Source organism: Stenella coeruleoalba (genome assembly GCF_951394435.1).
Source record: "Stenella coeruleoalba genome assembly, chromosome: 7".
Taxonomy (NCBI): Eukaryota; Metazoa; Chordata; class Mammalia; order Artiodactyla; family Delphinidae; genus Stenella; species Stenella coeruleoalba.
Window position 1 is genome coordinate 69,335,513 of NC_137153.1, and position 12,913 is coordinate 69,348,425.

The 12,913-nt window shown below is 35.7% G+C and overlaps 1 protein-coding gene across 17 annotated transcripts in view; it reads left to right on the top strand.

Moving 5' to 3' along the window:
- The window catches only part of RFX3 (regulatory factor X3), a 289,212-nt gene that overhangs the window by 237,147 nt on the left and 39,152 nt on the right, over nucleotides 1-12,913 (top strand). For all 17 annotated transcript variants that reach the window (XM_079927662.1, XM_079927671.1, XM_079927672.1 and 14 more), the window contains 5 exons: nucleotides 725-837; nucleotides 4,451-4,566; nucleotides 5,004-5,158; nucleotides 9,141-9,238; nucleotides 12,621-12,770. In XM_079927662.1, the coding sequence (XP_079783788.1) occupies nucleotides 725-837; nucleotides 4,451-4,566; nucleotides 5,004-5,158; nucleotides 9,141-9,238; nucleotides 12,621-12,770 (632 nt within the window). The remainder of the gene's footprint in view (nucleotides 1-724; nucleotides 838-4,450; nucleotides 4,567-5,003; nucleotides 5,159-9,140; nucleotides 9,239-12,620; nucleotides 12,771-12,913) is intronic.

Sequence of the window (12,913 nt, forward strand, 5' to 3'; positions counted from 1 at the left end):
CAGAGAGAGACTTACTGTGTAAATTACGCCTTCATACCAAGGGAAGGCTAAATGATGTCCCAATGCTCTGTGTAGAGGAAAGTTTCACAGCTCATTTGAATATAGAAGCATAATGGGAGAACCAGCCATCATGAAGTACGTGTTGGTATAGGGTTGTCAAACTCAAAAGATCCTGCGCTGCAGCAGTCAATACCATATTCATGTTGCAAGAGGTAATTTAGTTACAGGACAACAGCATCATCTGTCATATCAAATTAATGTTGTTAAGTTTAATGTTATTTTTTTAGGTTTCTTTGTACTTATTTTGTAGGTCTTTTGGTTTATGATTATATGAGAGGTATAAGCATAATAAGTTTAAAGCTAGATTTATTTTTATATACCTAAGTAATATAATGATAAAAATAACTAAAATTGATACTGGCCAGCTCAAGGTATTTTTCTTATCAGAGGGGTCCTATATTGAGAGACACTGAGATATGTTATTTCCAATATAATCATAGTGAAAATTTAGTTTCTCCAGAATTTTAGAAGTATCCTCTCTATTCTTTGGTGCTGCTGCTGCTGCTAAGTTTTGTTTATAAAATACTAATATGAAAAGTCCTTGCTTTTGGACCACTGACCTTTAAATTTTTTTCCTTTTTAATCTTCTTAAATTTGCCCTCATTAAGCTGTAATTGGCACCATCCACAATAACTTTTTTTCTGTTGTGTTGTCATGGTAACAGATGCATCTCGAGCACTTCCAGAGTTTGGAGAAGTTGAAATCTCTTCTCTGCCAGATGGTACTACCTTTGAGGATATCAAGTCACTGCAGAGTCTTTATCGAGAGCACTGTGAGGTAAGTCTTTTCAAACACAGTCGGACACGTGCTAAGTTTTGCCAGGCAACTTGCTAAAGCAAAATAATCAAACATATTCCTAGAGGACAGATAAAGTTACTTCATATTTCTTTGAGCACTAATAAGTTATCTTTTCTTCATGTCTCGGGGAGAATAAATTTTACTTTCCATCTTCTTAGCCTATTCTAATACGAATCCTTTGATGAAGCAATTCCACTTCTAGGTACTCCTTCTAGAAAAATGCTTACATGTAGGGGAAGAGATAAGTGTACAGGGAACTTGTTGCATTATGGTTTTTAATGAAAAAGATTGCTTATAACTTCAATATCTAACAGGGAACTGAATAAATAAAATATGGTATGATCTATAGAGTAGAATGCTATGCAGCCATTAAAAAGAACAGGCAACTCTAAGTGTGCTTTTTGGAACAAGCTTCAGGATTTGTTTTTAAGGGAAAAAGCAAGATGTAAAACAGCAAGTATAATATACTATCATTTGAGTGAAAAAGAACATGTTATATACATCTCTCCAGAAGAAAGAACAAAATATTAATGCTGGTTGCCTTTGGGAACAAAACTTAGTGACTGGGAGTCAGGGGAAAGAGACTTAATTTTTCAATATACTCTTTTTACCTTTTGAATTTTACATGATAGCTGTGTATTTCTATCCAAACTATTTTCTAGAAATGTTTTATAAAGCACTTTAGGTGTTCCTTCCAGGGATCATTGAGGCTCTAGTTTTGTTTGTTTTGCTTTCATGGTTAATTAAGTTTTCTCTTGGTGTTTTCCATCCCTACTCCTACTCCCTTTCTGAGTATCCTATATCAAAATTGGCTACGTTGTCTCCAGGAGGTGAACTCTCTCCAAGCCCGCTCGTACCTGCAGCTCACCTGGTAGAAAGAAGATAACAGATTGCAATAAGAGTCTTCTAAAGTACCCCTCCTTTTGAAAGAGGAACTGTTTAGAACTTAAGTAGCTTTATTCCAGGGCTATTTATGATCTACTTAGAAGTAAAAGATAATCCTTGGGCAGTCCTCCTGACTGCTGACAATGCAGTATGCAGTGAGAAGTCTCAGCTCATAACATTCACAGATTTTTTTTCCCACTCCAGAAATAAGAACTGCTTGAGTGAATCTGAGTACTTGTCAGGGGTGCTAGATTATTAACAACCAAGGGCAAGTTCTCTCTTTATTAACAAACTGTGTGCCAGAAGTGTTTTTCAACATGTCCTGCCAGTTTGTTGTTCCCAACATTTCTTGTTATGATGAAAAACACTTACTGTTTCTCTTTGACTGCTTTTCCCAATATTAGAGAATTTCTGGATGATCCTTACCTATCTAGAAAAAAATTTCTCTTTCTTTCTGCATGAATATCATGTATATTCAGTGAAGATTTACATCAAGATTCTCTAATCAGTTTCTCATTTCTCTGTGTTCAGGTGAACCTTGCTTCAAGCAACCCCGCCTACACAGATATAATTTGGATTGTTTTCAGTTGCTCATATTTATTCAAAATATAACTTGGAGCATGATTATTTACATTACTAAAGAATATACATTAAAATTAATCTAAATGAAAAATTCCCCCAATTAGATGAAAATATTCTTTGGATTACAAAATTTTCATTAATTGTCAGGAATACTCTATATGAAGAGATATGAACATATATAGTAATTAATCTGCATGGGAAATGGCAGTTCATAGAATGATCCTCATTTATTTCGGAGTTACCAGTGTTCGTGCCATCTCTCATGGGGCATAAAGACATATATGAAAAGGAAGAATTCTAATTATTTTTTCCTGTCACACTTCCAAACTTTTCAAGGACAGGTGCCTGAGTCTCGGATCCAGTCCTGTAAATGGTTGTTTGCCCTAAGCCAGTGAAATACAGATTATTTTAAACTATATTTGGCATACATTTTAGTTTGAACATATTTAAAAGTGGGTGGACAAATGATAAAATGTTTTATTCATTTGTAAAACTGACTAAATGTGGCTGATATGAATGTCCTTTTCAGAAGAATTATTTGAGATTATTTCATTTGAAGAGATACTTAATTTAAGGTGCACTGAATTTGTGACTTGCCTTATTTTATTTCATATTTCCTATAATTTATGTTTTTAAGAAAGATTAATATACCCATTTTGGCTGTTATTTGGAATTTGCACAGTTGGCTTATCAAAGATATTTTGGAAGTATCACTAGTTATGTAAGGAACAAATATAATTTTCTACACAAGATGCTCTGACAGTCATTTTTTTCTTTTAATATATGCATAGTGTCCTTACAGCAATCTCATAGCTAGAAATATGTAAGGTATTATATCAGATATTACTAATTGCTTCATTAATAGACATCTCTCAGAATGTGCCTAAACTACATTTGGGAAAGCAGCTATAATAATTTGCCTCCTGAGAAGGTTTTGGGTTTTGCCTGGGAGCAAAACAGGCCCAGATCTACACGGGTAGCACAGACTCCAGAATTACAAAGTTACAGTTTCCTCTTTCTGCCTTAAATGTTCAGATTGATTCTCTCGATTGCCCCTTGCTGTCTCTTAGCTTCTATGAATTTTGCAGGTCTTGAAGGGACTGTTTTACGTGTTTTTATTCTCAGTGCTGATGACATCAAACACATTATACTGAGGACTTGTCTTTTATACTGAAAATAATCACAGAATCACGTGATCTTTGTACAAACAAGTTTTGGTTTTATGACTGCTTTTTATCTGAAGGCGAATTTGCAGACTAATTGCAATGGCAGGGTGAAATTAAATATCATCAAAAGTTAATGAAAGTGGCAAATTTTAGCATCATCAAAAAAATAAAAATGTCCTTGATGCAGCTGGAGATCTAAGAGATAAAATTAAGGAGGAGGAGGTGAGGGCCCCACCCCCGAGGTTAGAAAAGGGGATAGTCTTATAGCTTCCCTCTAAAGGGTGTATGCTGAGAGAGGATTGAATGTAAGCCATTCTGTGACCACAGAGAGGTGCTTGCTGTGCTTTTCTTCTGCCAAGACAGGCACTACCCTCTGGAGGTCAGCCTGACTCTGTAGTTTCTGCCCTCAGCCTCTGCTTGGCTAGGAACACTCCAGAACCCATGGTCAGCAACCCTAACCAGAGCTGATTGAGCCCTAACTCCATCTGCCATACACAAGCACCTCCATACCCTTCTCTTCTGCTTTTTTTTTTATGGCTAGTGGACACAGCTAGTCCAGTAAAGACTGATGTGAATTGAATGTATGTTCTGTGTCCCTGTGGATCTGAGAATAGTAAGGGAACCGGGGAAGTAGTGGGTTAAGGAATGAAAGAAAAGTTAGGGAAGCAAGCATGAAAATGGAGAGAAAAGAGAGGAAAAAGTAAGGGTGGGACGTGAGGTCATTCTGGGAGGAATACAAGTTACCCTGCTTAATCATTTAAGAGTTATTTCCCCCGGTTTTTTCCTAGCTAATCTCTTTTGTTTTCCCATTTCCATTGGCAAAATTTAGTCCAGTTTTACCATATTAATTTACGAACCCAAAAGTATCTTTACATTTAAGTCTTGTTACAGTATGTACTCCTCACACATCCCCATAAGAAATTTTGTAAGGTAATATCAATAACCATTTTGTTTTTTAGGCAATATTGGACGTTGTTGTGAATCTTCAATTTAGCCTGATAGAAAAATTGTGGCAAACATTCTGGCGCTATTCTCCCTCTACTCCAGCTGACGGCACTACCATTACTGAATCAAGGTCAGAATCAATATGCTTTTCCAATTCATTTTCATGGCTGAGTAGATGTCACAGCTAACAAATTAGAGATATGTATACCAGTTGTGAACCTTACCTGATAACATTAATTGAATAGATTGAAATAAACCACAAACTACTCTTTTGAGGTTTCAGCGTGTGTATTATAGCTCCCATTTATATTGACTTGGGGGACTGCAGTAGAACTATTTCATCCTCATGGAATTAGTATCATATCTGCCTTTCATACCGTCAGAAAGTATTAACGTGCATAGGCAGCTCTGGGGGAGTGTTATAGATATCCAGCCGTGTGGCACCAGGGCAATGGTGGTATAGTTCTAACCTCAGTAATATTTGATAAACTAAAACTATTTTTAAAGTCCATTTTCTTTTTTATCCTCATTTGCCATCTATTCATTTGCTACATTTATTCACACCAGCAATCTGAGTGAAATAGAAAGTCGACTTCCGAAAGCAAAGCTGATAACTCTGTGCAAACATGAGTCTATCCTGAAATGGATGTGTAACTGTGACCATGGGATGTACCAGGCTTTGGTGGAGATTCTCATCCCCGACGTCCTTAGACCTATTCCTAGTAAGTTAAATGCAGACAAGTACGGATGCTTTTGTTCTCATACATTCCACCCAGGAAGTTTTGGGTAGTGACGTTGCAAACTAGAGTGATTCTAATCTCATTAAATTTGCCAAATAGAAAACATGCAACACAGAGTATTGCATGAAAGCAGCCTAGAGCAAAACTGTAGTAAAAAGGGAAAAATTCTCTGTTTTTCAATCTTTCATTTTCTTTTTGACAAAAAAGACAACCTATAGATGTGACAGCCCCAATGACTAATTGCAAGAACACTCCCAGGCCAGTCAACCATGTGAAAATCATTCTACCCAAGGAAAAGGTTTCCTTCATAAAGCCCCGAATTTTTGAAATCTGTAATTGCTAGACCAGCCTCTTTCATGTTTGCTTTTGATTTGAAATGAATTTATCTTGGTTTCTACTGAAGTTGAATTTCTTTATAAAAGCATTTACTTTGTCACCGACATCACGTTAAGAACTACAAATGCAGTTTCCATTAACAGTAATGGTTAGCTGGCATTTTGAGAGAAAAATCAATGCACCTGCACTAGCAGTGTATTCCTGCCATGAAGCAAATAGGAATTCCATAGATAAATTAGATTACTTTTTTAAGTGATAGTGTTTTTTAAACTACCCTGTTGCAAACAAAGCTATTTTTTGCAAGTGTCAATATAAAAGCCATCATGGATACTTGTGTTAGAGACAGTTGAAATGATTTTAGGTCTACATCTTTATGAGCACCTACTAGTAACCTTAACTTTTAAAGATATGGAACAGAATTGCTACTCTACAATGACATTAATAAGGTAAAAGCGATCTTTTAGCTTGTAAAATTAGCAGCCATGTACTCGAAGTACACTCTTCACAGTTAATTTGTGTTAAATTATTCCAGAAAATATTTAAATAGGGATTTAGCAAGAAATGGTGAAGATACTAACATTTGTATGTTTATACTTTCTTTTTTAAAATATGATAACAGTGGAAGATATGAGTTATTTCTTATGTTCCCTACCACCTTAAAATATATGCTTAGACATACATTTACATATAATATCAATGAACACACACATACATAAATTTATATAGAAATTAGTTTTTTAAAAATCCAGCTGCCATGGTCTCACATTTTTATAAATTACTAATATTTTCTACCCTATCTGCACCAAGTTTCCTGACTAAAGATTGATTAAAAGTGATGTTGTCATGGAAAATTTCAACGTGTAAATTCTCTACTGATTTATGTTCCAGAATCTGATTTTCCTGTTTTTGTCTTGCTTCCTGTGCTCTGAGTGATAATCTCTAGAGATGTTTAAGAGAAGTTGCATAGGGTAGCTCATTAGCCTATGACATCTTGCCACCAACATAAATTTCTCTCATGAGATATAAGAAAAGGTGTCAGTGAACACTTTCTTTTTTGAGGCCAGTCAACAACATCAGTGTTCATTAAACAATTCTAAAATCTGTTGCTTCTATGTTAGCATCACAAGACTTTAACTTGTAAACTCAGCAGTTCCCTAAGTTAAATCGCGTATCAAGTGTAGTTGGCTTTAAACCCCAGAATTTTTAAGCACACAATACACATGACCTTTGTTTTTGGCAAATTTTGATTTGAAAACCGTTTTATTTTGTCAAGTAGTTTGTCTCTGCATTCAGACAACTCAAATTCAGGAATTATGAGTATAGTTTTACAGTTTCTCTGAAGTTACAAGATGCATTAAGGTGCCACCCTACCAAGTAAATTTGGAATTTTAATTCCTGTTCTATAACAAGACTTAACAAAAATAAAGCTTAAAATACAGTGTAGATCACTATCTTCTGATTGTGCATTTTAATATTAATCATAAGCAGGTTGAGACAAGTTAGCTTTAGAGTAGTTTTAAATTTCTAACCATCCATTCATGAGAAAAAGTTGTCAATCTGCACAATTTGATCTGACATGAATCCCTATAGAGAGAACAAACTTAATTTTATTTTTGAAAATTTAATTTTCCTGGCTACTAGTACTTCACTCTACCATTTACTGTCCAGATGGGATTCCTTTTTTTAGCCAAAAAAGTCTGCATATCACACTAATTTAAAGTCAGCTTGAAGCTACTATACTCCAAAATACATTTATCTGAAAATGGGGAAAAAAAAGTGAAGTGTAAAAAATTGTGTAAGAACTCAACTGGTAACACTCAAATGTACAATTTATGATTATAATTAAAGGTGACCCAAAATGTCATTTAGTACAAAAAAGGAAAAACTTACAATCATTTGAGATACAAAGCATATCTTTTTATTTTACAATCTCCCTAGCATTATATGTGTCTAAATAAAACAAGACCCATATTAAATTTTTTTAGTAACTTTTCTCAGTTCTTGTTTTTTTCAGATTAAATAATTATTATATATTAATTATAGAAAACTACGTAATACAGATAGCCAAATTGAATCTTATACAGAATTTTACTGAGTTTCAAAGAGGGTCTTTAATTTTTTTTTCCACTGTTTTTCATTTCCATTCATGCCTGCCCTCCATGGTTCCAGTACATAATACAACAGAAAAATATTTTTCTTTCTTTTTTCTTTTTGGCTGAAGTGAGAAGCTTTGGAAATTTCAAAAAATTAGTTCTCAAGAAATTTCCAGCTCAGTGTTTCCAATAGATGATTCTTGTGGTTAAAAGTCTGCACTTCTTGAGTGTTTTTCCTAATCAAAATGTAGCCATCTCAGTTTCTCTTCTGTCATTTGACCACTTAAAGAAATAATTTTTAAAAATTTGTTGTTTTTATTATGGAATAGTAAAATTTATATCTTTTGCATTTAATTTGAGTAAGTTAATTATTTCTAACCCTGCTTTAACAAAAGTAGTAAAGAAGCATGTCAGACTCATTTGAGCACAGAAAGAAAAACCAAGGAATTTAATCCCATCGTTAACATTAATACTCTTGGGAGCCTTGGACAAAAATGTAACCTCTCTGTCTCTTATTGTGGACTACCAATTGTAAGACTTACCCACATTATAGGGAACCCACAGGGATTTATTTTCTGTTGTGGGTGCTTCAAACACTTACTTATTAAATGTCTAAAACTGCTCCCTACACCGTGGAGCCTTGGGCACAGGTGAAGTAAAATGCTACTGACTGAATTACTTGTTGAACAAGAGAAGAATTCTGTTTCCTATTATACAGCCATCTCAATAAGCAGATCCGTTTTTATAAAATAGTCATAATCACCCCTGTTAACGGAAAATGCTTCTAATCATTTTATGACCACCATAAACACTACTCTCATGGGACCTATCCCTATTCAGGTTTTAACAGAGATGTAAAGAGTATGGAATGGACTGTTTTAGGAATATCTTAAGAATATTGGCCTCTGTGACAGCAATTTTATTATCACAGTGATCTTTTATCGCTACCTGCCAGTGAAATGGAGAATAGTTATCCAGAAGTATCAAGGCAGGCAATTTTAATTTTATCTTACTTTTCAACACGAGTGAGAGATATCTACTCTAATTGACATGTTCTAATGTAAAGAGATGCATAGAGAAAAAGAGAAAGCTTTGCATTATTTTCTTTTTAACTAAAGAAATGAAAATAGGTTAAGAGCTTGAAAAAAGTCAAGATAAAGAATTTCTAAAGAAAATACTTAGCCTTTGAGCACAAAGCTGTTTTTGAAAAGAGTGTTTTGTCTAAGATAAAAAAATTCCATAAGTATATTCACAACTGGTATATGTTGCTATAAGCAAAAATGTTTGAATGTTTTCATTTCCCAACAAAGTATCATAAGTATCTGGGAACAAAATAGCTTTAAAAGACAAGCCCATGATATAATATTTGGATTCTTTCAAAGTTAGGAATAATGTTAAATAAAGTCTTGTCAATGAGGATAATATAAGCTCTGTGCTATTTCACATGTTGTGCTTGCATGTTTTCCCTTATTCTAGCATAAAGATTAATGTTCTTTGGTATCTTTTTCGTTCTGCTTTTATTCTTTAACATTTAGGTGCCTTGACCCAAGCCATTCGAAATTTTGCAAAAAGCCTTGAAGGTTGGCTTTCCAATGCCATGAACAATATTCCACAGAGAATGATACAAACCAAGGTACACTTTTATGTCCTTGCTTTTTCTTTTGTGTTTAGGAAATCGTTATGAACTATGAATTTTAAATCTGTCCTATCAAATGATATTATGTAGAACATTAATATTGTAATAAATTAAATCTTTTTAAATTGATTTTTGTATTTGTATTTTATAACCATGTGGTAAAGAACTTGCACAAGATATGTTGTTTGATGATGCTCTTTTCAGAGAGACTAGGGAAACATTTTAGATGTGGTGTATTTATCAGCCCTTTTCTAAAGTGTATATTTAAGATTGCTTAATTTCAGTTATTGAAAAGAACAGCCTAGAATGTTCAAATAGTTTCCATTTGAGTTTTAGAATTTTTAGGTCCCCTACTATACTCACTGTATTCCGAAATGTTCATGTAAATTAATAACCATTTGCTTTTCAGGATGTTTTGGTTTTTTAACACTGGAGAATGCTTTTGTGAATCAAGAAATCATTTTTTTAAAATAAATTTATTTTATTTATTTAATTTTGGCTGCGTTGGGTCTTCGTTGCGGTGTGCAGGCTTTCTCTAGTTGCCGCGAGCAGGGGCTACTCTTCGTTGCGGTTCGCGGGCTTTTCATTGCCGTGGCTTATCTTGTTGCGGAGCACGGGCTCTAGGTGCGTGGGCTTCAGTAGTTGTGGCTCGCGGGCTCTAGAGCACGGGCTCCGTAGTTGTGGTTGGCGGACTCTAGAACATGGGCTCAGTAATTGTGGTGCATGGGCTTAGTTGCTCCACGGCATGTGGGATCTTCCTGCACCAGCGCTCGAACCCGTGTCCCCTGCACTGGCAGGCGGATTCTTAACCACTGTGCCACCAGGGAAGCCCAAGTAATCATTTCTTAAAGAGAACAGTTATCTCATAGTTGATGAGTATATTTCAGGAATGTGGATTATTTAGCTAGAGATATGAATTCTCCTCTCCACTTTGTCCCCTACTAACCATGTTACTTTAGATTAATCTGTGAACATACATGACAGATTGGACTGATTCTGTCTAAACTTTGATAACAAAAATCACATTTGTGGCCTTTTGTCAGGGTCTGTATCTACTGTCAGATGCCAGCAATATGCCTTGGCTTTCAGTTTGAGAGTGTAATTGAAGCTCTTGTAGCTGACAAGTCTGTGATAGCACAAGTCTGCTTCAGCTTAAGGTTTGCAATAACACATTCTATCTCTAAAATGTATAGGACACATTGCATGAATATGCCCACCTTAGATTGTTGCTTTAGAGCTGTGCTGTCAATACAGTAGGGCTAACCACATGTGGCTATTTAAATTGTAAATTTAATTAAATTGCATTGAAATTTACTTCCTCAGTCACACTAGGTATATTTCAAGTGCACCTTAACCCATGTGGCTAGTAGTTACCATACTGGGTAACACATAAGTAGGGCGTTTCCATCATTGCAGAAAGCTCTCCATGGTAGTGGTATTCTAGAGTGCCACGTTCAGGTGGGCAAATAAAGGAGGTGCTATTTGATTATGATGGTCAGAGGAATGTTTTCCAACTTGCAAAGTCAGTCATAGTTATAACAATACTTTCAAACAGCTAAAAAGTACCTCCTGCCCCAGTGTCATCAAAGTGGATCTGTAGCAATCCATCTGCAATATGGGCCATCTCACTGACCTCTAGAGTTGATTTGGGTGGTTTACCTTGGAGGAAGGTGCCTTCTGCTATTCCTCTCTCACGGACATGCAGCCTTTTTTCAGCTGAGCATTTAATCAACAAAGATGATCTAGTGTGACAGTGGAAACAGCATAATGAGGTTGTGACTGAAAGTTATTATCAAAATGCCTGGATTCATATCCCACCACTGTACTGTAGTTTCTGTGTAACCTTGAGCAAGATCATTAACCTCCCTAAGTCACAACATGTGTCTAATAGAATGTTTATGAGAATTGAGCAAGGTAATGTATGTTAGGCATTTAACACAGTGCCTGGCACGTGATATGTCCTTGATTAGTATAAACCACAGAGATGGGAAAATGTGAAATACTCTCTTTGGGGGTATGTGAACGTCCCCCAAGTTCCACATGGTCCTGAAGCATCTCACTATCAAGATAGAACATCCTTTGGCCTGTGGAACACCTTCTACTGCTCAGCCAACTGACCGTTCAATCAATTGCTTGTTATATACCCATAGTGATTTAATGTCATTTCTGTAAATATGTTAAAGTCCTCATTAGATCTGCTACGCAAGTAACAAATTTTCATGAGATCATGAGATTTAGATATTTTCCTAGACTTTTTCTTTGTCGTTAGCTTTGCTATCTTTCAATCTAACCCAGTTTGTTCAGGGTTTCAGCAGGAAAAAAATGGTATATCCAAAGGGGAGAATAATTGAATAGAGTTTAAGGGTCTGTTTCTAAACATGTGAAAAGAGTTAAGAAAACCAGGGAGGAATGGTACAGCACCCCAGGACTAGCAAAATAGTGGGAAGTCTGCCCATCCCTAGGTCTGAAGGGGAAAGAAGTGATTATGGCATCAGATCTTCTCCTTCCTCCAGAACTGCGGCCTTACGAAGGAGAGGGCAGAGGTTGTGAGGGAATTAGTAGTTTGACTACTTTCTTCCATCCTTCAGTCTCCTACCAGTGCCTTTCATTGGCCAAACCCAACTGGAAGCCGAAGGGCAAGAGAGGCAGTTAATGTAATCTATTCAGTTTAGCCTTCCTGGGCACAGAGCAGAATGGAGAAGGCCGGAAAGTACATTTTGAAGGACAAATGGAGATTTTTCTGGATAGCCCTTTTACAGAAATTCAAATTCTGAAGAGTTGCTTGTATCCGATAAGTTTATTAGCTATGTATTTGCTAATAAAGTCTTTGAGTGTTCTTATTTCACCTCAGAATTACCCACTCCTATTTCACCTCTATAAAATAAAGGTAAAAAGAGTGAATCTTAATGACAGTGCTCTGAAAAGCATGTTTTTTAATCCAGTTTAAAAAGTGGGACTGTATAGTGTGGTTTTCCAAGTAAAAGGAAAAAAAATTTTATTTACTTAGTTTGTAGTTGACTGTCGTACAGAGAATAAGAAATGAAAATCAACATTTTTCCTACTTGTCTCGACTAAATCATTTCTTGCTGTGGATTAGTAGCTACTTGCAAGACTGGTTTAATTAATGGTGCACTCAGATGTCGAAAAATGTGGGAGTTTGTTTTAGCCTTGACCTCAGCCTACTCAAAAGGAAAGTAATACTTGGTTTAGAGGTTTAAATGCTATAATTTACAAGTAAGCTCTCTCACCAAATGAATTTGAAATAAGTATCAGAGGGAAGCATTTAAAATTTGGCAAGGGAATAAAGATTTGAAGATTGCAGTGGTTTCTTTTACTGGAGGGGAAAAAAAAATCCCAACTTAATTGGATTTCTTTACAGGTTGCAGCTGTAAGTGCCTTTGCCCAGACTCTGCGAAGATACACGTCGCTCAATCACCTGGCCCAGGCAGCTCGTGCAGTGCTTCAGAACACTTCTCAGATCAACCAGATGCTCAATGACCTCAACCGTGTCGACTTTGCCAATGTCCAGGTACTCTGTTTTCTTTCAAAACGTGTCTTTTAATGAAAGGTATCCAATTTTTTTCTTCTTAATTGGGATCATCATATTTCTTTTCAAAGTTACATCAATTCACAGGCACATCTAGATTCACAATATCCTGAAAGAGGAGAGTT